We start from the raw sequence: 25,355 nt of genomic DNA, 5'->3' as shown, positions 1-25,355 counted from the left end.
GCTATACAGCAACATCAGCAAAAAAATAAAAAAGTTATAGTCCTCAGAATAAAGCGATGCAAAAATAATTATTTTTTCTATAAAATAGTTTTTATCGTATAAAAGCGCCAAAACATAAAAAAATGATATAAATGAGGTGTCGCTGTAATCGTACTGACCCGAAGAATAAAACTGCTTTATCAATTTTACCAAACGCGGAACGGTATAAACGCCTCCCCCAAAAGAAATTCATGAATAGCTGGTTTTTGGTAATTCTGCCTCACAAAAATCGGAATAAAAAGCGATCAAAAAATGTCACGTGCCCGAAAATGTTACCAATAAAAACGTCAACTCGTGCCGCAAAAAACAAGACCTCACATGACTCTGTGGACTCAAATCTGGAAAAATTATAGCTCTCAAAATGTGGTAACGCAAAAAATATTTTTTACAATAAAAAGCGTCTTTCAGTGTGTGACGGCTGCCAATCATAAAAATCCGCTAAAAAAAAGCTATAAATAGTAAATAAAACCCCCCTTCATCACCCCCTTAGTTAGGGAAAAATAAAAAAATTAAAAAAATTTATTTATTTCCATTTTCCCGCTAGGGCTAGGATTAGGGCTAGGGTTAGAGTTAGGGTTAGGGCTAGGGTTAGGGCTAGGGTTAGGGCTAGAGTTATGGTTAGGGTTAGGGCTAGGGTTAAGGCTACAGTTAGGGTTAAGGCTACAGTTAGGGTTAAGGCTACAGTTAGGGTTGGAGCTAAAGTTAGGGTTAGGGTTTGGATTACATTTGCGGTTGGGAATAGGGTTGGGATTAGGGTTAGGGGTGTGTCTGGGTTAGAGGTGTGGTTAGGGTGACCATTGGAATTAGGGTTAGGGGTGTGTTTGGATTAGCGTTTCAGTTATAATTGGGGGGTTTCCACTGTTTAGACACATCAGGGGCTCTCCAAACGCGACATGGCGTCCGATCTCAATTCCAGCCAATTCTGCGTTGAAAAAGTAAAACAGTGCTCCTTCCCTTCCGAGCTCTCCCGTGTGCCCAAACAGGAGTTTACCCCAACATATGGGGTCTCAGTGTACTCAGGACAAATTGGACAACAACTTTTGGGGTCCAATTTCTCCTGTTACCCTTGGGAAAATACAAAACTGGGGGCTAAAAAACAATTTTTGTGGGAAAAAAAAGGATTTTTTATTTTCACGGCTCTGCGTTATAAACTGTAGTGAAACACTTGGGGGCTCAAAGTTCTCACAACACATCTAGATAAGTTTGTGGGGGGGTCTAGTTTCCAATATGGGGTCACTTGTGGGAGGTTTCTACTGTTTAGGTACATTAGGGGCTCTGCAAACGCAATGTGACGCCTGCAGACCATTCCATCTAAGTCTGTATTCCAAATGGCGCTCCTTCCCTTCCGAGCCCTCCCATGCGCCGAAACAGTGGTTCCCCCCACATATGGGGTATCAGCGCTCTCAGGACAAATTGCACAACAACTTTTGGGGTCCAATTTCTCCTTTTACCCTTGGGAAAATACAAAACTGGGGGCTAAAAAATAATTTTTGTGGGAAAAAAATTTTGTTTTATTTTTACGGCTCTGCATTATAAACTTCTGTGAAGCTCTTGGTGGGTCAAAGTGCTCACCACACATCTAGATAAGTTCCTTAGGGGGTCTACTTTCCAAAATGGTGTCACTTGTGGGGGTTTCAATGTTTAGGCACATCAGTGGCTCTCCAAACGCAACATGGCATCTCATCTCAATTCCTGTGAATTTTGCATTGAAAAGTCAAACGGCGCTCCTTCCCTTCCGAGCTCTCCCATGCGCCCAAACAGTGGTTTACCCCCACATATGGGGTATCAGCGTACTCAGGACAAATTGTACAACAACTTTTTCATTCCAATTTCTTCTCTTACCATTGGGAAAATAAAAAATTGGGGGCGAAAAGATAATTTTTGTGAAAAAAAAAATGATTTTTTATTTTTAAGGTTCTGCATTATAAACTTCTGTGAAGCACTTGGTGGGTCACCATGCTCACCACACCTCTAGATAAGTTCCTTAGGGGGTTTACTTTCCAAAATGGTGTCACTTGTGGGGGGTTTCAATGTTTAGGCACATCAGGGGTTCTCCAAACGCAACATGGCGTCCCATCTCAATTCCAGTCAATTTTGCATTAAAAAGTCAAATGGCGCTCCTTCGCTTCCAAGCTCTGTCATGCGCCCAAACAGTGGTTTACCTCCACTTATGGGGTATTGGCGTACTCAGGACAAATTGTACAACAAGGTTTGCGGTCCATTTTCTCCTGTAACCCTTGGTAAAATAAAACAAATTGGAGCTGAAGTAAATTTTTTGTGAAAAAAATGTTAAATGTTAATTTTTATTTAAACATTCCAAAAATTCCTGTGAAACACCTGAAGGGTTAATAAACTTCTTGAATGTGGTTTTGAGAACCTTGAGGGGTGCAGTTTTTAGAATGGTGTCACACTTGGGTATTTTCTATCATATAGACCCCTCAAAATGACTTCAAATGAGATGTGGTCCCTAAAATAAAATGGTGTTGTAAAAATGAGAAAATGCTGGTCAACTTTTAACTTTTAACCCTTACCTAACTCCCTAACAAAAAAAAATTTTGTTCCAAAATTGTGCTGATGTAAAGTAGACATGTGGGAAATGTTACTTATTAAGTATTTTGTGTGACATATCTCTGTGATTTAATTGCATAAAAATTCAAAGTTGGAAAATTGCGAAATTTTCAAAATTTTCGCCATATTTCCATTTTTTTCACAAATAAACGCAGGTAATATCAAAGAAATTTTACCACTATCATGAAGTACAATATATCACGAGAAAATAATGTCAGAATCACCGGGATCCGTTGAAGCGTTCCAGAGTTATAACCTCATAAAGGGACAGTGGTCAGAATTTTAAAAATTGGCCCGGTCCATAACGTGCAAACCACCCTTGGGGGTAATGGGGTTAAAGGGGCCGAATAATATTGCACGCCCCACTTTTCAGTTTTTGATTTTCCACAAAAATGTAAAATAACCAATAAATTTTGTTCAACTTCACAATTGTGTTCCACTTGTTGTTGATTCTTCACCAAAAATTTACATTTGGTATCTTTATGTTTGAAGCGTGAAATGTGGGAAAAGGTTGAAAAGTTCCAGGGAGCCAAATACCTTATCTATACCCCGAAATTGTAGCAGCCACCAATTGCAGTCATGGTATTCTTTAAAGTACTTGGGAATGTTTTTTAATTTTAACAATTTATCTGTTTCCACAATTTTAGCAGCATTTTTCATATCTCTGATATGTTCCTAAAATCTAACTCTGAACTCAGGTGACCTCTATATATACCCACTGGAACACTGCCTCAGTATCCTCTGACAAAGCTACAAGCGAAACGTGTGTTAGATGGTCTGCAGAATGGTTCTTCCAACTATAATGGCACATAGTCTGTATCATTGAGCTATGTCTCGTTAATATATTTCCGCTGCTTTATAGGGGTTACTGCCTAGTGCAGATTACCAACACATAGTAGCATTATCTGTTTTGCTCTTTACACTCACTCCATTGCCTTGTAATCATCTTGAACATGGCTATGTACTTGTGTATTTATTATACTGGATGTAATAATTTATATTATATATATGCCAGTTGCACTTTGTCTGAATCACGCTGCCCTAACTGTTTTTAAGGGTTTTTTATGGGCTTGTTTGTAATGTCCTTTTTCTTGCTGTGTGATTTTTTTTGTAATAAAGATTATTGTTTGTTTAATCGTGATATCATTTCAATTTATACTTGACATATTTTACATAAGTGGCGGTATTGGTCTAAATTAATTCTTATAGTGGTTACCCCCACATGATACTATTTTTTATGCACTATGGGTCTGCAAATCCTTTTCATTATATTAATTATAAAATAAAATACCCTATCACTTAATGTTCAGATTAAAAGGAATCTATCACCAGGGTTTTTACACTAAGGCTGCCGTCACACTAGCAGTATTTGGTCAGTATTTTACATCAGTATTTGTAATCCAAAACCAGGAGTGGATGATAAATGCAGAAGTGGTGCATATGTTTCTATTATACTTTTCGTCTAATTGTTCCACGCCTGGTTTACAAATACTGATGTAAAATACTGACCAAATACTGCGAGTGTGACGGCAGCCTTAATGTGAGAGCAACATATTGTAGAGACTGTGACCCTCATTCCGGTGATGTATCACTTACTGGGCTGCTTGCTGGAGATTTGATAATATCATTGTTTAATCTGCAGACAATTATCACTAGATGACTAGTAAATCCGCTTCAATGTAGTCCTCCATATTCATGAGATTCATATAACTCCACACCCACCACTGTTTGACAGCTTTCTGTCCATGCACAGTGGCAGGGTTATAAAGGACTTAGAGAACTGGTAGATTTGCAGCTGATAAAATAGTCATTTTATCACACTGATAGCATGCAGCCGAGTAAGACACATCGCTGAAATCAAGGTCTCTGCCTTGACATCATACCCCTCTCAGATGAGATAGCAAAAACCTGTTGACAGATTCTTTTGAAGGATGAAATCAGACGTCCTTGAAACACAGACTTTGATGTATTGCGGGTGCGCAATGCAATCTTGTCTCGCGCACGCGCAGTATGCTTTGCCCATCTGCGGGCAAAGCCGAAAAGCATTACTGCGCATGCGCCGTCACTGTCCCAGAACACAGAGAATTACTTCCGGAACATAGTGCATCGGCGCATGCGCAGTAATGCTTTTCGGCTTTGCCCGCAGATGGGCAAAGCATACTGCGCGTGCGCGACCGAAGATTGCATTGCGCACGAGCCAACTATGAAGGACACAAACTCCAATTCCGGAAAATATTGCGGACAGCGGGGAAAGATGGGGTGAAGGAAAAAAGAAGAAACACCGCCCATCGGACCAAAAAAAGTGCATTTACATAGCCCGCCAAAATCAGGTGACAGAGTCCCTTTAGGGTATGTGTACATGATGTGGATCCGCAGCTGCGGATCCGCAGCAGTTTCCCATGAGTTTACAGTACAATGTAAACCTATGGGAAACCAAAAACGCTGTGCCCATGCTGCGGTAAAAAACGCGCGGAAACGCAGCGTTTTATTTTCCGCAGCATGTCACTTCTTTGTGCGGAATTCGCAGCGTTTTTACATCTGCTCCAATAGAAAAGTGCAGATGTAAATCCGCAGCAGAATCCGCAGTAGAAAACGTGATAAATCCACAGTAAAAACCACAGCGGTTTTCCCCTGCGGATTTATCAAATCCGCTGCAGAAAAATCTGCAGAGGAGCTCTATATGTGTGCACATACCCTTAAAGGGACTCGGTCACCTGAATTTGGCGGGACTGGTTTTGGGTCATATGGGCGGAGTTTTCGGGTGTTTGATTCACCCTTTCCTTACCCGCTGGCTGCATGCCGGCTGCAATATTGGATTGAAGTTCATTCCTGTCCTCCATAGTACACGCCTGCGCAAAACAATCTTGCCTTGTGCAGGCGTGTACTATGGAGGACAGAGAATGAACTTCAATCCAATATTGCAGCCAGCATGCAGCCAGCGGGTAAGGAAAGGGTGAATCAAACACCTGAAAACTCTGCCCATATGACCCAAAACCAGTCCCGCCAAATTCAGGTGACAGGTTCCCTTTAATGTTTGCCAGAGTTGTATGTGTATAGTGTGCAGTTAAATCCATTACTGTAATGTTGTATGTGATCAAAGTAATTAATTCCACATGTTGTCTATCCGGACCAGAACACCATGATATCATGCCATCAAGATCTTGTTTCTGCAAAAGGTGACAGACATTGTTGCCTCACTGCTTTTACCCAGCTCTAAATAAACTAAATTGTGCCCCAAAGTGGCAATAAATCCATCCCAATATATCAGTTTTGTGCCTCCCACAACTCACACCATACTCTTTGTTTTCGCAACTGATATAGTTCCCGCTCTATGCCCTTACGCAGTAATAAAGCCCCTTTTAAACCCCAGAGCTTTTTCCGGTTTTGCATTTTGGTTTTTCACTCCCCTCCTTCCCAGAGCCATAACTTTATTATTTTTCTCTCAATATGGCCATGTGAGGGCTTATTTTTTGTGGGACAAGTTGTACTTTTGAACGACACCATTGGTTTTACCATGTCGTGTACTAGAAAACGGGAAAAAAATTCCAAGTGCTGTGAAATTGCAAAAAAAGTGCAATTCCACACTTGTGTTTTGTTTGGCTTTTTTGCTAGGTTCATTAAGTGCTCAAACTGACCTGCCATTTTGATTATCCAGGTCATTAGGAGTACATAGACATCAAACATGTCTAGGTTGTTTTTTATCTAAGTAGTGAAAAAAAATTCCAAACTTTGCTAGAAAAAAAAAAGTAGTGAATTTTTCCGATACCCCTAGCGTCTCCATTTTTCATGATCTGGGGTTGGGTGAGGGTTTATTTTTTGCGTGCCGAGCTGACGTTTTTAATGATACTATTTGGATGCAGATACGTTCTTTTGATCGTTTGTTATTACATTTTAATGCAAATGTCACGGCGACCAAAAAAGGTAATGCTGGCATTTTGACTTTTTTCTCGCTATGCTGTTTAGCGATCAGGTTAATTCTTTTTTTGATTGATAGATCAGGCGATTCTGAACACGGTGATACCAAAGATGTGTTGGTTTTATTTTTTATTTTTTTATTGTATTATTTTGAATGGGGCGAAAGGGTGGTGATTTGAACTTTTATTTATTTATTTTTTCATATTTTTAAAAACATTTTGTTTTACTTTTGGCATGCTTCAATATCCTCCATGGGAGGCTAGAAGCTGTCACAACTTGATCAGCTTTGCTACATAGAGGTGATGCTCAGATTGCCTCTATGTAGCATATGACGGGGGTCAGCGGTGTACACATTTCCTGCAGGAAGCGCTTGTTAACTACTGCTGTCAGAGTTTGTCAGCGGCATTTAGCTAGTTAATAGGCACGGGTGGATCTCGATTGCACCCACGCCTACTGTGGGCACATGTCAGCTGTTCAAAATTGGTTAATCCCTTTACCCCCCAAGGTGGTTTTCACATTAATGACCAGGCCAATAAATAACATTTCCCACATGTCTACTTTACAGCAGTACAATTATTTAAACATTTTTTTTGTTAGGGAGTTATAGGGGTGAAAAGTTGACCAGAAATTTCTCATTTTTCCAACAAAATGTACAAAACCATTTTTATAGGGACCACCTCAAATTTTGAAATGACATTGAGGGATCTATATGATAGAAAAGACCCAAAAGTGACACAATTCTAAAAACTGCACCCCTCAAGGTGCTCAAAGCCACATTCAAGAAATTTATTAACCCTTCACGTGCTTCAATGGAATTTTTGGTACTGTTTTGGGCCACCGCAGAGCTCAGAAAGGAAGGAGCTCCATTTGAGTTTTTGAATGCAAAATTTGCTGGAACAATTAGCAGATGCCATGTCGTGTTTGGAGAGCCCCTGATGTGCCTAAACAGTAAAAATCCCCCACAAGTGACACCATTTTGGAAACTAGACCTCTCAGGGAACTTATCTACAGTTGAAATCAGAAGTTTACATACGCTATATAAAAATATACATATGCATGTTTTTCTCAATATCTGACATGAAATCAAAATAAACCTTTCCCGTTTTAGGTCAATTAGGATTACCATAATAATTTATATATGCCAAACGCCAGAATAATTAGGGAGAGAGAATGTTTTAAAGCATTTTTATTACTTAGTGAAAAAGTCAAAAGTTTATATATTATTTGGTACCATTGCCCTTAAACTGAATGACTTTGGTCAAACGTTTGGGATATCCTTCCACAAGCTTCTCACAATAGTTGGATGGAATTTGGACCCATTCCTCCTGACAAAACTGTGTAACTGATCAAGGTTTGTTGGTCGACTTGCTCGTACCTGCCTTTTTAGCTTTGCCCATACACTTTCAATAGGATTGAGATCAGGGCTTTGTGATGGCCTCTCCAAAACATTGACTTTGTTATCCTTAAGCCACTTTGTTACCATTTTAGCAATATGCTTCTAATCACTGTCCATTTGGAAGATCCATTTCTGCCAAAGCTTTAACTTCGTTTTGAGATGTTGCTCAGTATTGCCACATAATCTTCATTTTTCATGATGCCATCTATTTTGTGAAATATATCAGTCCTTCCTGCAGCAAAACAACCCCACAACATGATGCTGCCACCCCCGTGTTTCACAGTTGGGATGGTGTTCTTAGGCTTCCAAGCTGCTCCCTTTTCCCCCCAAACAATGGTCATTATGGCCAAAAAGTTCAATTTTAGTTTCATCAGACCACAAGACATGTGTCCAAAAATTAAGGTCTTTGTTCCTGTGTGCATTTGCAAACATTATTCTTTTGGAGTAATCGCTTCTTCCTGGCAGAGTGGCCTTTAAGCCCATGTTGATACAGAACTTTTTTCACTGTGGATATTGACACAATCTTTACTAGCCTCTGCCATAATTTTCATAATAGAGTATATAATCACTGCACTCATACAAATTGAGGAATTTTGCTTCAAGTGAAAAATTTAATACAGGTGGCAGGTTAACTGACAGGCAAATTAACGTTTCGGCCAGTTAATGGCCTTGATCACAATGCCGCCCTTGGAAAAATTTCTCTAGGTTAGAACACAAAATGTCAATATGGATGGTTGGAGTAAGAGTGAATGGACAAAATCCAAAATAGGGGAAGTTATGCATAAGGGTCAAAAAATGAAGCCACGCTGATTATATATGTCTATAAGACTGTAATTCCTTAAGTGGTAAAGTTGTGCATGCAGACATGAATGTGTCTTGGGAACAGCTGGATAGCGTTGCAGCAGAAGCCGACACCAGTGGCTATTTAGCGAATGCTGGCACGTATTGTGTATCCAATGGTGATAGCGCAGTTGTGGAAACAGGTGCAGCGATACCCCAGGAGCGTGTGAGAGACGCAGCTGCAGGAGCCGGCGTTGTTAGACGAGTGGGAGATGTGTGTCAGAGCGCGAGGTATAATTTTCATAAGGTCTTTTGCTTTTGTGCTTGAGTTGATATGCACATATCGGACCAAAGCATGTTCATCTCTTGGACACAGAACCCGTCTCCTTCCTGAGTGGTATGATGGCTGGACATTCCCATCTTATTTGTACTTGCATATAATTGTTTGTACAGATGATTGAGGCACCTTCAGGTATCTTGAAATTGTACTCAATCTACAGGTGTAGTGATGATTTTGACTCCATGGGTGTTTTACAGAAGCAAACAGCAGTGGATGTCGCTGAGTGAAAATTTAAACTGCCATTGTAGTGATCAGTACGTTTTAGTGACCAGTACCTTATAGTGACCAGTATGCTATGCCCAGCTTATGCTGCTGGAGATATACACCCATAGGGCTTTCATCGCTTCATAAATGACAAACATGTGGACGATAAATGTGGCTTAAGTACACTGTGGGGCTCAAAAGGGATGGGTGATTAGGATTTAGGATCACAAAATTTGCCAAATTTCTTTTGAAGGGCAAGGAGCCATTTCGCTTTTCTGGAGTCTTTGTACTACCAGAAATGTGGAAGCCCCTTTATTTCCATTAACAGATGACGGACCTGAATGGGGAGTTGTTGTTTTTTTGTGGATTGAGTTGAAGCTTTTGTTAGGAATATTTTACATAATATTTGGGATCACATTTATCTGTCGCTTTACGCTGAGCACTTACATTGGGGTTTCCATGTAAATCTCAGAGTGATGTGATTCAGATGAAACCCTCAAGGGATCTATTGGTGGAACATGGACCAGACGGCATCCACAGTGCCTCCATCTGCCTCATTATAGTGAATCTTTCGTTGATACGGGGTTCCGTCTGAATCACTTATTTCAAAGATTTACACTGCAAATTGTCTCTTCAGAGAGGAAGAGGACTAGAGGAATAGTGCCACCTATTAAGTAGCAATCCTAACAGTCAATGTCGACCCTTTAACGATCCTTGTCACATGACTTAGGATAATAGCCAAACCAGAATCTCAATTTGCAGACACTGTGTTTCGGGGTACTGCCCCTTGTCAGTGGAGATCTGGTTTGGCTGATTGAGAGGCATCTGATCAGGATCCAACAAGTATCGTTTCTCCTTGCGGAGAGTGAGATGTTAAGCATGTCGACGTGAGGAGACTTAAAGCTGCAATGCTCCTCTGGGAAATATGCAAATTGTCTTTTCAGAGAGGAAGAGGACTAGAACTCTAGTGCCATCTATTGGAAGTAGCAATCCTAACAGTCAATGTCGACCCTTTAACGAGCCTTGTCACATGACTTAGGATAATAGCCAAACCTGAATCTCAATTTGCAGACACTGAAACTCTGAGGTAAGTGCTCAGCACAAAGCGCAGGATAAATGTGCGCTGAGCCTTACTGCGATCTTTAGGAGGCAGAATGAACAAATCAACGGCAGGTGAATAATTGTTTGAATTTTTTTTTACGCCGTTCCTTGTGTATTATAAGTGATATGGCGCCTTTATTCTTCGGGCAGGTGGGACTAGAGCGATACCAAATATATATTTTTTTATGTTTGGCAGCTGTCATATACTAAAAAATGCTTTTTATTGCAAAAATTATTTTTTGCATCGCCATATTTTAAGAGCTATAATTATTCCATATTTCATCCCACAGAGTCATGTGAGCGATTATTTTTTGAGGGATGAGTCGAGGTTTTATTGGTACCATTTTCAGACACATTACATTTTTTGGATTGCTTTCTATTTCAATTTTTGTGAGGCAGAATGAAGAAAAACAAGCAAATCAGGATTTTTTTCTTTTTTATGTTGTTCCGCGTGTGGTAAAATTGATAAGGCAGTTTAATTCTTCGGTTCAGTATTATTACAGTGATACCACATTTATATATTTTTTTATGCTTTGGTGCTTTTACAAAGTGAAAACTATTTTATAGAAAAAATAATTAATTTTGCATCCCTTTATTCTGAGAGTGAGTTGACTTTTTATTTTTCCTCTGGTGGAGCTGTATGACAATTTGTTTTTTTTGTGGGACAAGATGACAATTTTAGCAGATCATGTTTGGCGGTATGATGCTAAAACATTGTTTCTACTTCATGATAGTGGGAAAGTAAACAGATGAACTAGTCTTAACGATTACCTCCCCCACCCTCCACAAGAATACCTGCAGATGAATACCCAGATTACAGTTCCCCCAAATGGTTGCTGATTGGCAGTGCTGAACAATAGAGCTGTAGGGCATTATGGAGAGAAAAGATACAAATGGTTGGTGAAGGAACACAGATGTGAGATACTATAATCAAAGTGGGAACATAGTTGGTAATAGCCAGGAGCCAATATAAAATGAAGTATTTTAGAATCTAGCCAAACAATCTGGGAATCAACAGTTTTACATTCGACATAGCAACAAATAAACAAATATAGTGATTACAATTTAATAACTGGTAATGCGAACAGTCTAAAAAAATGGCAACTGCAATTGCAACGTGCACAGTGCTCTGGTGGGGCAGCTATGCACCGATTTGTTAAAGGGAATCTATCACCTCATTTTTCGTATATAAGCTGCGGCCACCGCCATTAGGGGCTTATCGACAGAATTTTGTAATGCTGTAGATATGCCCCCGATGTAACCTGAAAGATAAGAAAAACAGGTTATATTATACTCACCCAGGGGCCGTCCGGTGCGGTCCGTGTCCCGTAGGTGTTGCAGGTCCGGGTCCAGCGCCTCCCATCTTCATAGAATGTCGTCATCCTCCTTGCTTTGTGTCGCAGCTCCTGCGCAGGCGTACTGACTTGCCCTGTTGAAGTACTGCAGTGCACAGGCTCTGGGCCTCTCTGAGCTTTCCCGTGCACTGCAGTACTTTGATCTGCCCTCAACAGGGCATAGATTTACGCCTGCACAGGTGCCGTGACAGAAGCAAGGAAGAGGACGTCATCGTATGAAGCTGGGAGGCGCCGGACTCGGACCTGCGATGCCCATCGGACCCAGACTGCACCGAACCATCCCTGGGTGAGTATAATCTAACTTGTTTTTCTTATCTTTCAGGTTAACGTTGGGGGCTTATTTCCAGCATTACAGAATGCTGTAGATAAGGCCCTAATGTCGTGGCCGCAGCTTATATGCGAAAAATGAGGTGACAGATACCCTTTAAGCAGCTGTGCTCTCTGCACACAAGCCACCTGTCATCTCTGCCAGCCCTGCTGTAAAACTTACTTCAGCACTGGCTAACAGGAAAACAGCCTGGAGAAAGGTGAGTACATAAGAGTGTTTACAGCACACTCCAATGTCCTTCTATGCTTTATAACAGGGGTGGGGAACCGTTTTTCTGCCAAGAGTCATTTGGATGTTTATAACATCCTTCGGGGGCCGTACAAAATTATCAACTTGAAAATGACCTTTGGTCAAACATTGAATTAACTCACCTCTAATGTGACGGCTGAAACTGCTTCTCTTTAATGCGGCTGTGATGTTAGGTGGTATCAATGGTGTTGCTACTCGTAACTGCTTTTTTAGTGTTTTTTCTGTAAAGAACTCGAAGCAGTAAGTTGCACCAAACAGAGATGTATGTTACACTGCAGGTCTCCTCACAGTGGGAAATTCATTGCTGCTTATGTTACATTTATAGAACTCAAGCAGTGGAAGATCTGCAGTATATATAACATAGGGGACACTGAGACTGCTGTATACTTCACATTGGAGACACAAAGACTACCACATACACATCACATACATCACATAGAAGATAAAAAGAAAGCTCTATACATTACATACTAGACATCAAGACTGTTGTATAAATATTACATAGGAGACTCCTAGACTGTCATATACAACACATGAGACACTGAGACAACTGTATATACATCTCATAGGAGACACCAAAACTTTCTATACAAATCACATAGGAAGCACTGACATTGCTGTATATACATAGAATGGGAAACACAGAGGCTGCTGTACATGCAAAGCATAGGAGGTATCAAGACTGCTGTACATACATCACATAGGAGACACAGATACTATTGTGTATATATCACATAGGAGACACCGGGGCTGGACTATATACATCACATAGGATACACTCTGGCTGAAGGATACAGTCGTGGGCAAAAGTGTTGGCACCCTTGAAATTGTTAGAGCAAATGAAGTATTTCTCACAGAAAATTATTGCAATTACACATGTTTTGTTATACACCTGTTTATTCCCTTTGTGTTTATTGGAACAAGATAAAAAAAACACAGATAAAAAAGAAAAGTGGACATAATTTCATACAAAACCCCAAAATTGGGCCGGACAAAATTGTTGACACCCTCAACTGAATATTTGGTTGCACACCCTTAGAATAAATAACTGTAATCAATTGCTTCTTCTAACCATCAACAAGCTTCTTACACATCTCAACTGAAATTTTGGACCACTCTTCTTCTGTAACTGCTCCAAGGCTTTCATATTTTAAGGGCACTTTCTCCCAATAGCAATTGTAAGATCTCTCCACAGGTGTTCAATGGGATTTAGATCCGTACTCATTACTGGCCACTTATAAACTCTAGCACTTTGTTTCCATCAATTTTTGGGTGCTATGTATGGGGGTCATTGTTCTGCTGGAAGACCCATGACATAGGACGCAAACCCAGCTTTCTGGCACTGGCACTGGACACTACATTCTGACATAGAATCCTTTGGTAATCTTCAGATTTAATGATGCCATGTACACAGTCAAGGCACCCAGTGTCAAAGGTAGCAAAACAATCCCAAAGCAACTTTGATCCCCCACCATATTTAACTGTAGCTACTGTGTTATTTTCTTTGTAGGTTTCATTCTGTTTTCGGTAAACAGTAGAATAATGTGTTTTACCAAAAAAATCTTTCTTAGTCTCATCTGTCCATGAGACGCTTTCCAAGAAGGATTTTGGCTTACTCACATACATTTCGAGAACTGCAGTCTAGCTATTTTATGTATCTCTGTCAGTTGTGGTTCCTACTGGGTCTCTTGCCATAACTTTTCAGTTCTTTCAGATGTCAAGGGATAGTTTGCGCTTACACTGATGCACCATGAACCTGCAAGGCAGCTTGAACTTCTTTGAAACTTGATTGGGACTGCTTATCTACCAACAGGACTATCCTGTCTTGCAATTTTTTTCATTTTCTGGAACAATTTCAAGGGTGCCAATACTTTCGGCTACGACTGTATACATCATAGGAAACTTGGGGATGAAGTATATACATCACAAGAAACATGGGGCAGGGGCATATACATCACAGGAGACATGGGGCTGGGGCATATACATCACAGGAGGAGACATGGTGCTGGGGCATATACAGTTAGGTCCATATATATTTGGACAGAGACAACATTTTTCTAATTTTGGTCATAGACATTACCACAATGAATTTTAAACAAAATAATTCAGATACAGTTGAAGTTCAGACTTTTAGCTTTCATTTGTGGGTATCCACATTAAAATTGGATGAAGGGTTTAGGAGTTTCAGCTCCTTAACATGTGCCACCCTGTTTTTAAAGGGACCAAAAGTAATTGGACAATTGACTCCAAGGCTATTTCACGGACAGGTGTGGGCAATACCTTCGTTATGTCATTCTCAATTAAGCAGATAAAAGGCCTGGAGTTGATTTGAGGTGTGATGCTTGCATTTGGAAGGTTTTGCTGTGAAGTAAACATGCGGTCAAAGGAGCTCTCCCTGCAGGTGAAACAAGCCATCTTAAAGCTGCGAAAACAGAAAAAACCCATCCGAGAAATTGCTACAATATTAGGAGTGGCAAAATCTACAGTTTGGTACATCCTGAGAAAGAAAGAAAGCACTGGTGAATTCATCAATGCAAAAAGACCTGGGCGCCCACGGAAGACAACAGTGGTGGATGATCGCAGAATAATCTCCATGGTGAAGAGAAACCCCTTCACAACAGCCAACCAAGTGAACAACACTCTCCAGGAGGTAGGTGAATCAATATCCAAATCTACCATAAAGAGAAGACAGCATGAAAGTAAATACAGAGGGTTCACTGCAAGGTGCAAGCCACTCATAAGCATCAAGAATAAAAAGGCTAGACTAAACTTTGCTAAAAAACATCTAAAAAAGCCAGCACAGTTCTGGAAGAACATTCTTTGGACAGATGAAACCAAGATCAACCTCTACCAGAATGATGGAAAGTGAAAATTATGGCAAAGGTGTGGTACAGCTCATGATCCAAAGCATACCTCATCATCTGTAAAACATAGCGGAGGCAGTGTGATGGCTTGGGCATGCATGGCTGCCAGTGGCACTGGGTAACTAGTGTTTATTGATGATGGGACACAGGACAGAAGCAGCCAAATGAATTCTGAGGTATTCAGAGACATACTGTGTGCTCAGATCCAGCCAAATGCAGCCAAACTGATTGGTCGTCGTTTCATACTACAGATGGACCATGACCCAAAACATAAAGCCAAAGCAACCCAGGAGTTTATTAAAGCAAAGAAGTGGAATATTCTTGAATGGCCAAGTCAGTCACCTGATCTCAACCCAATTTAGCATGTATTTCACTTGTTAAAGACTAAACTTCAGATAGAAAGGCCCACAAACAAACAGCAACTGAAAACCACGGCAGTGAAGGCCTGGCAGAGCATCAAAAAGGAGGAAACACAGCTTTTGGTGATGTCCATGAGTTCAAGACTTCAGGCAGTCATTGCCCACAAAGAGTTTTCAACCAAGTACTAAAAATGAACGTTTTATTTAAAATTATTGAATCTGTCCAATTACTTTTGGTCCCTTTAAAAACAGGGTGGCACATGTTAAGGAGCTGCAACTCCTAAACCCTTCATCCAATTTTAATGTGGATACCCACAAATGAAAGCTGAAAGTCTGAACTTCAACTGCATCTGAATTGTTTTGTTTAAAATTCATTGTGGTAATGTCTATAGCAAAAATTAGAAAAATGTTGTCTCTGTCCAAATATATATGGACCTAACTGTACATCACAGGAGGAGACATGGTGCTGCAGATTATACATAACAGGAGGCATCATAGAGCTGTGGATTTTACATCACAGGAGGTGACATGGAGGCTGATGCTGTGGTCTTTTGTGGGACATGAGCGCATTGCGCTGACTCCGCTCACAAACTATGTTTTGACGCTGCCACTGGCTAGAACGCAATCTTTATTGGTACGTGCTGTAGTGTTCAGTAGTGTGGCCACCCTCGCAGAGCAAGAAGCAATTCAAGGGGCAGCTGCTGTCAAAACGCAGCTGCTGACCCCAACACTGCGGTTCCCGGGAATCTGCCCAGAGGTCAGAGAAAAGGTCATCAAAGGCAGTAAACTGCCCTCTCGCCTAAGGTTCCCAATCACTGCTTTATAAAAACATAAGAACAAATATTTTAAATTCATAAGTGACTGAAAAAGTGTCTACTTGACGGACAGATTCTGAGGAACCAGACAATCCGTGTCTGCATGTTCTTAAGAAGTAAATCCAGTACTGCTTAAAATACCAATTTTACAATTGCAATATACAGTATATTCCAGGCTAATTAAGCATAATTAAGTGTAGATCCAAAACTTACTCGGATTTATATCATTCTTATTCTAGCCCTTTTCCTTCTAAGCGTTTTAGCTGGTGCAATGAGTATTTAGGAACTTGGGCACATTTCCCTCTAAAACAATCAATTGAAAACAGCGGCAAATACATGTTGCTGTATAGCCTTAAATAATTAGCTATACTTAGCTTGGATGGTAAAATTTCTGGTTTCTAGGACATAGAAGGATTGACTGTCTTCAGTCCTAATGAAGACGGTAACGTATTTGTTCTTGGCGATCTAAAAGTGTATGATTATCTAGTGCAGAAAAATGATTAATGACACCATCCGTGGTTTGGGCAGGGAGATCTACAGCCTTTCTACATAGTAACATAGTAACATAGTTAGTAAGGCAGAAAAAAGACATTTGTCCATCCAGATCAGCCTATATTCCATCATAATAAATCCCCAGATCTACGTCCTTCTACAGAACCTAATAATTGTATGATACAATATTGTTCTGCTCCAGGAAGACATCCAGGCCTCTCTTGAACCCCTCGACTGAGTTCGCCATCACCACCTCCTCAGGCAAGCAATTCCAGATTCTCACTGCCCTAACAGTAAAGAATCCTCTTCTATGTTGGTGGAAAAACCTTCTATCCTCCAGACGCCAAGAATGCCCCCTTGTGCCTGTCACCTTCCTTGGTATAAACAGATCCTCAGTGAGATATTTGTATTGTCCCCTTATATACTTATACATGGTTATTAGATCGCCCCTCAGTCGTCTTTTTTCTAGACTAAATAATCCTAATTTCGCTAATCTATCTGGGTATTGTAGATCTCCCATCAACTTTATTAATTTTGTTGCCCTCCTTTGTACTCTCTCTAGTTCCATTATATCCTTCCTGAGCACCGGTGCCCAAAACTGGACACAGTACTCCATGTGCGGTCTAACTAGGGATTTGTTCTAGTGGTATAAGTTAAGAAATATTTAATGTCAGTACCCTAGTAGTCTAGAGCAATGAAGGGGGTGTATGGTTCCAAACTGTCCCTGTGCAGTTAGAATTTTAAAATACTCAGCCACATTACATTGTAGCTTAAAGGGAATAAGTCAGCAGGTTTTTGTTATGTGATCTGAGAAAAACATGATGGGTTGATGGTCTGATACTAGGCAGTATGTTGTTGTTTCAGTAAAATTTGTATTTTATCAGCAGGAGATTATCATTAACATGATGTGCAAACCAGTAAGTGACAGAACTCTGGAATCAGAGTCTCAGCCTCTATGTACTGCTACTCTCAGATTACATAGCAAAAACCTGGTGACAGATTCCCTTTAATGGGTACTGTGATTTGTGGTGTTGAACCAACCAACAGATCGCAAATATAAATTAGTAATAAACAATTTGCAAGGAATCAAAAAAACAAAACATATTTTATTTTGTGCCTTGATTCACACAAAAGTGTATAAAGTTAAGCAAATTCAAAAGCATATTGCCAATATCTATAAACTGGATAGTTAAGAAGTGGAATCAACACTGCTAATGCAATCTTTTATATGATGCAGCTTGGAGAACAAAATGGTGCATAAATGGTGTTTATCTGTGCAGATACATAAGTTGATGCCATTGTATTTATTCATGCTGAAGGGATCATCCTACTATAGAGTATTATAGGCTAGTTTCACATTTGCGGATGAGGGTTTGCAGAGGACTGCGTAGTTCCTCTGTTAAGCCCCGCCCACTGCTGCGCCTCTTCCTTCAGCTCCGCCTACATTGGCATGTGTCCTGCATGCCCTATCTTTAACATTGGGTACGCAGGCCATGTGGATGTATGCGGATGCCTCCGCATACATCATTTACACTCTGCGCCAACCGCAACAAAATGCAACATGTTGTGTTCGATGCAGGTAGGCATCCGCATGGCCTGCGTACTCAATGTTAAAGATAGGGCACGCAGGAAACATGCTGACGTAGGCGGAGCTGAAGGAAGAGGCGCAACAGTGGGCGGGGCATAACGGAGGAACTACGCAGCAGTCCTCCGCAAAGCCCTCGTCCGCAAATATGAAACCAGCCTTAGGAAGAAAGAACCAGTGTGTAGCAGAGAACTGTCATCACTGCCCATTTCAGCTTCTACTTCACTCTGTGGTCTTTTGTCCAGCTTGTTAGTTTGATCATAAATTCAAGCTTTTTTAAAAAAATTTGTGGTGTAAATTAAATGTACGGACTTTTTTTTTTAATTGGCACAGAACGAAACAGGAGAAGTGGAAGGCAACACTCTGTTTCCACAAGGAGAATGGTTGCCTTGTATGACTATGATCCAAGGGAGAGCTCGCCTAATGTCGATGTTGAGGTAAAGCATGTATTTTTATCACTCACACACCAATGTCTAATTCTCCTGACTGAACGGTCATTCTGGGTTCTCTATCTAGAAATAAAACTACTAATGAATGAAATTCTTATCTAGTCCAGCACATCTTACTGACTTCTGCTGCACTGATTAAATTGAAGAGAGAGCAGGTGGAAGATGCCAAATCTCTAGTCGCCCACGCCAACCATATTGACATTTATGAGTAGTTGCCAACACAGGCAACCAAAGGGCTCAGAATCAATCAGTATTGATCGTGGAGTCGACAAGGCAAGGGGGCTCCCTTTGTCACCCCACCATCAGACAAACATTGCAATTTTTTAAAGAAAGCAGGAAAACAAGTTTTTAAACTATAAAAATTCCCTGTTTATTGTTTACATCTATCATAATAGTATTTAAATAAGCAAGAAAAAGTACAAAAACCTACAAAACCGTACATATGTAACAAGGCAGTATATACAGATTTGCAGCAATAGAACAAAAGATACGAGTGAATAAGTGTTTTTTATATATACCGTATTTTTTGGACTATAAGAAGCACTTTTTTCCCAAAAACCTTTTGGGAAATCGGGGGTCCGTCTTAGGCCTCTTTCACACGTCAGTGTCTCCGGTACGTGTACTGACAGTTTTCTCATGTGCCGGAGACACTGACACACGTAGACCCATTCAAATGAATGGGTCTATGCACATGTCTCCGTGTTTTCACGGACCGTGAGTCCGTGTGCAAAACACGGAGACATGTACGCTTTTCTCCGGCAGCACGTACCGCAATACGTCCCGCACAGAGAACAGTGTGCACTCTCCTCTGTGTGCACATACCGCCCGCAGGAGAGACAGCGCTACAGTAAGTGCTGTCCCCCCTGCGTGTGGTGCTGAAGCCGGCATTCATTCCTTCCCCAGCAGTGTTCGCTGGAGAGAAGGAATGAAAAATCAAGTTTTTTTGTTTTTTTTTCTTAAAAATAAAGTTTGCGGTTCCCCTCCGGCTTCCCATCCCCTGTGCGCCCGCCCGCTTGCCGAGAAATACTCACCCAGCTCCTGCGATGTATGCTCTCAGCGCCGGCAGCAGGTCCTGTGTGAGCGGTCACATGGTACCGCTCATTACAGTGATGAATATGCGCATATTCATCACTGTAATGGACCTGCTGCCGACACTGAGAGCATACATGGCAGGAGCTGGGTTCAGCTGGACCTGCTGCCGGCTTCAGCACCAAAAGCAGGGGACAGCGCCTAACTGTAGCGCTGTCTCCTGCACGGTCTGTGTGGTCCTCAGTTGCCATACGGGTGGCACACGGCTGCCACATGTGTGACACATTGATGTGCCACATGAGCACATGGACATGGATAACTCCGGTACCGATTTCTCCGGTACCGTAATTACCTGGACGTGTGAAAGAGGCCTTATAGTCGGAATGTACTTACAGTTAGTGTGGTGGCAGCAAGAGTCGGACAATTCTTCCAGTAGTCCAACCCTGCAGGACGATGATCTCATCCCAGCCTTGTGCGGCAGGTTTGGCGGTGCTCGGTGGTGCGGGGAGCTCTATTGACATTTTGTGAAAGTCTGGAGCCCCTGAACTTCTATTGCCTCGATGCTGTGGCCCCCGATGGCCTTCGGGAGACGAGATCTAATTGCCGAGATCTCAGTCTGCGCCTGGGGAATCAATCTGGCTTCCGAGAAAATGGCTGCTGGAGGCAGTGCATGCGCAGACTGAGATCTCAGAGCAGGCACCCCGAAGCCTCCCTGTAGTGCCTGTCAGATCGCTGATCTGTCACAGTGCCCTGCAAAGTGTCAGGTCAGCGATCTGTCACTATACAGTGATGTCTCCTCCTGGGGTAATGTAAAAAAGTAAAAAAAAAAAAAATAAATTACATGTGTAAAAAAAAAATTCCTACAAAAAGAAAAAATATATATATTGTTCCAATAAATACATTTCTTTATCTAAATAAAAGTACACATATTTAGTATCGCCTGGTCCGTAACGACCCGACCTATAAAACTGTCCCACTAGTTAACCCCTTAAGTGAACACCGTAAAAAAAAAAAAAACGAGGCAAAAAACAACGCCCTGCCCCTGCACAGTCGGACCAAGATGGCTCTGTAAACTATTGGCCCTTGTTCGCACAGCATGCATTTTGTAGCACTGGGCAGCCCGCCTGCATGTGCGTTACTAATAGGCTGTAAACCAGATGCTCTGCATTGCTTGTGTGAATTATGCCATATACAGACTAGTATCTTTTATCTTTTTGTGCACTAATGCCAAACAGCCAACACTGGATTGAAAGTGGTTGTTTCATCGGTATTTTTTGCACCTGTGTGTTGCCATCATTTAAGGGGTCCGCTGCGCCCTGCTGGTGCATTTGGTTGGAGGCTTCAGCAGGTAAAACATCTCTGCTTTTTTCTCTGTGACTTTTTTACAATACAGCATCATCAGCGAAAAAATAAAAAAGTTATAGTCCTCAGAATAAAGCGATGCAAAAATAATTATTTTTTATATAAAATAGTTTTTATCGTATAAAAGAGCCAAAACATAAAAAAATATATAAATGAGGTATCGCTGTAATAGTAATGACCCAAAGAATAAAACTGCTTTATCAATTTTACCAAACGTGGAACAGTATAAACGCCCCCCCCAAAAGAAATTCATGAATAGCTGGTTTTTGGTCATTCTGCCTCACAAAAATCGGAATGAAAAGTGATCAAAAAATGTCACGTGCCCGAAAATGGTACCAATAAAATTGTCAACTCGTCCCACAAAAAAACAAGACCTCACATGACTCTGGACCAAAATATGGAAAAATTTGCATTTTCCCATTAGGTTTAGGGTTAGGGTTGGGGCTGAATTTAGAATTAGGGTTGGGGCTAAAGTAAGGGTTAGGCTTGGGGATAAAGTTAAGGTTGGGGCTAAAGTTAGGGTTAGGGCTACATTTAGGGTTGGCACTACAGTTAGGGTTGGGGCTACAGTTAGGGTTAGGGTTGGGGCTGAAGTTAGGGTTAGGGTTGGGGCTAAAGATAGGGTTAGGGCTAAAGTTATGGTTGGGGCTACAGTTAGGGTTGGGGCTAAAGTTAGGGTTAGGGTTGGGGCTAAAGTTAAGGTTAGAGTTGGGGCTAAAGTTAGGGTTAGGGTTGGGGTTAAAGTTAGGGTTAGAGTTGGGCTAATGTTAGGGTTAGGGTTGGGGCTAAAGTAAGGGTTAGGGTTGGGGCTAAAGTTAGGGTTAGGGTTGGGGCTAAAGTTAGGAATAGGATTGGGGCTAAAGTTAGGGTTTGGATTACATTTACGGTTGGGATTAGGTTTGGGATTAGGGTTAGGGGTGTGGTTAGGGTTATGGTTGGGATTAGGGTTAGGAGTGTGGTTAGGGTTGGGATTAGGGTTAGGGGTGTGTTGGGGTTAGGGGTGTGGTTGTGATTAGGGCTAGGGGCATGTTCGGCTTAGGGGAGTGGTTAGGGTTACGGTTAGGGTTGGGATTAAGGTTAGGGGTGTGTTTGGGTGACGGTTTCCACTGTTTAGGCATATCAGGGGCTCTTCAAACGCGACATGGCGTCCAATCTCAATTCCAGCCAATTCTGCGTTGAAAAAGTAAAACAGTGCTCCTTTCCTTCTGAGCTCTCCCGTGCGCCCAAACAGGGGTTTACCCCAACATATGGGGTATCAGCGTACTCAGGACAAATTGGACAACAGCTTTTGGGGTCCAATTTCTCCTGTTACCCTTGGAAAAATACAAAACTGGGGGCTAAAATATAATTTTTCTGGGTAAAAAAGATTTTTTATTTTCACGGCTCTGCGTTATAAACTGTAGTGAAACACTTGGGGGTTCAAAGTTCTCACAACACATCTAGATATGTTCCTTGGGGGGTCTAGTTTCCAATATGGGGTCACTTGTGGGGGGTTTCTACTGTTTACGTACATCAGGGGCTCTGCAAATGCAATGTGAAGCCTGCAGACCAATCAATTTAAGTCTGCATTCCAAATGGTGCTCCTCCAAAACTGGGGGCTGAAAAATAATTTTTGTGGAAAAAAAAGATTTATTATTTTCACGGCTCTGCGTTATATACTGTAGTGAAACACTTGGGGGTTCACAGTTGTCACAACACATCTAGATAAGTTGCTTAGGGGGTCTACTTTCTAAAATGGTGTCACTTGTGGGGCTTCAATGTTTAGGCACATCAGGGGGCTCTCCAAACGCGACATGTCGTCCAATCTCAATTCCAGTCAATTTTGCATTGAAAAGTCAAATGGCGCTCCTTCCCTTCCGAGCTCTGCCATGCGCCCAAACAGTGGTTTACCCCCACATATGGGGTATCGGCGTACTCAGGACAAATTGCACAACAACTTTTGCGGTCGAATTTTTTCTGGTACCCTTGGGAAAATAAAATGGGGGCGAAAATTTCATTTTTGTTAAAAATTATGATTTTTTTTATTTTACGGCTCTACATTATAAACTTCTGTGAAGCAATTGGTGGGTTAAAGTGCTCACCACACATCTAGATAAGTTCCTTATGGGGTCTACTTTCCAAAATGGTGTCAATTGTGGGGGTTTCAATGTTTAGGTACATCAGGGGCTCTCCAAACGCAACATGGCGTCCCATCTCAATTCCATTCAATTTTGCATTGAAAGTCAAACAGCGCTCCTTCCCTTCCGAGCTCTGCCATGCGCCCAAACAGTGGTTTACCCCCACATTTGGGGTATCGACGTACTCAGGACAAATTGCACAACAACTTTTGGGGTCCAATTTCTCCTGTTACCCTTGGTAAAATAAAACAAATTGGAGCTAAATTAAATTTTTGGTGAAAAAATTTAAATGTCCATTTTTTTTAAACATTCCAAAAATTCCTGTGAAACATCTGAAGGGTTAATAAACTTCTTGAATGTGGTTTTGAGCACCTTGAGGGGTGCAGTTTTTAGAATGGTATCACACATGGTTATTTTCTATCATACAGAACCCTCAAAGTGACTTCAAATGTGATGTGGTCCCTAAAAAAAAAGGTGTTGTAAAAATGAGAAATTGCTAATCAACTTTTAACCCTTATGACTCCCTAACAAAAAAAATTTGTTCCAAAATTGTGCTGATGTAAAGTAGACATGTGGGAAATGTTACATATTATGTATTTTTTGTGACATGTCTCTGTGATTTAAGGGCATAAAAAGTCAAGATTGGAAAATTGCGGAATTTTCAAAATTTTCGCCAAATTTCCATTTTTTTCACAAATAAACGCAAGTGATATCAAAGAAATATTACCACTATCATGAAGCACAATATGTCACGAGAAAAAAATGTCAGAATCATCAGGATCCGTTGTAGCGTTTTAGAGTTATAACCTCATAAAGGGACAGTGGTCAAAATTTTTAAAATTGGCCCGGTCATTAACATGCTAACCACCCTTGGGGGTTAAGGGGTTAAGCATTCAGATGCTTCACAGGAATTATAGCAATGTGAAAGGGAAAAAAATTAAATTTTACTTTTTCCCACAAAAATGTTACTTTAGCTCCAAATTTTGAATTTTTACAAGGGTACTTGTACAGTGCAAGGGTACTAGGAGATATACACAATACAATTTGTTGTGCAATTTCTCCTGAGTACACTAATATCCCATATGTGGGGGAAAACTACCATTTGGGTGCATGGCAAGGCTCAGAAGGGAATGAGCACTATTTGACTTTTGGAATGCAAAATTGTCTGGAATCGATAGCTGACACCATGTCACATTTGGAGAGCTCTTAATGTGCCTAAACAGTGGAAACCTGCACAAGTGACCCTATTTTTGAAACTAGACCCCTTATAGAATTTACCTAGAGGTGTTAAACACCTTGAACCCCCAGGTGTTTCAGAGAATTTTATAATGTTGAGCTGTGAAATTTAAAAAAATCACATTTTTCCCACAAAAATGCTGTTTTAGACTCAAACTTTTCATTTTCACAAGAGTACCAGGAGAAATTGGACCCCAAAATGTATTGTTCAATTTCTCATAAGTATAACAATACCCCATATGTGGTAGAAAACTATTGTTTGGGTGCATGGCAGGGCTCGGAAGGGAAGAAGCACCATTTGACTTTTGGAACGCAAAATTGGTTGGAATCAATAGCTGATGCCATGTCGTGTTTGCAGAGCTCCTGATGTGCCTGAACAGTGGAAATCCCCCACAAGTGACCTCATTTTGGAAACTAGACCCCACAAGGATTTTATGTAGATATGTGGTGAGGACCTTGAAGCCCCAGGTGCTTCTGAGAATTTTATAACGTTGAGCTGTGAAATTAAAAAATCACATTTTTCCCACAAAAATGTTTTTAGCCCCACATTTTTAATTTAGACAGGGGTAACAGGAGAAATTAGATCCCAAAATCTATTGCTCAACTTCTCCTGAGTACAAAAGTACTGTTTGGGCGCACTTCAGGGCTCGGAAGGGATGTCAATTTGGCTGGAATAGGATGCAGATACCATGTCACAGTTGAAGAGCCCCTGACATGCCAAAACAGCAGAAACCCTCACAAGTGACCACATTTTGGAAACTACGCCTCTCAA

The 25,355-nt window shown here is 41.1% G+C and overlaps 1 protein-coding gene across 2 annotated transcripts in view; it reads left to right on the top strand.

The window, feature by feature from the left end:
* RIMBP2 (RIMS binding protein 2) overlaps positions 1 to 25,355 on the top strand; it is a 524,709-nt gene that overhangs the window by 448,036 nt on the left and 51,318 nt on the right. For both annotated transcript variants that reach the window (XM_069756050.1, XM_069756049.1), the window contains one exon: positions 18,724 to 18,827. In XM_069756050.1, coding sequence (XP_069612151.1) covers positions 18,724 to 18,827 — 104 coding nt within the window. The remainder of the gene's footprint in view (positions 1 to 18,723; positions 18,828 to 25,355) is intronic.

This window comes from Ranitomeya imitator, chromosome 1 (assembly GCF_032444005.1).
Source record: "Ranitomeya imitator isolate aRanImi1 chromosome 1, aRanImi1.pri, whole genome shotgun sequence".
In the NCBI taxonomy this organism is placed as follows: domain Eukaryota; kingdom Metazoa; phylum Chordata; class Amphibia; order Anura; family Dendrobatidae; genus Ranitomeya; species Ranitomeya imitator.
The sequence above is the reverse complement of the archived record's forward strand: the minus strand, read 5'-3'. Positions and strand labels throughout refer to the sequence as shown.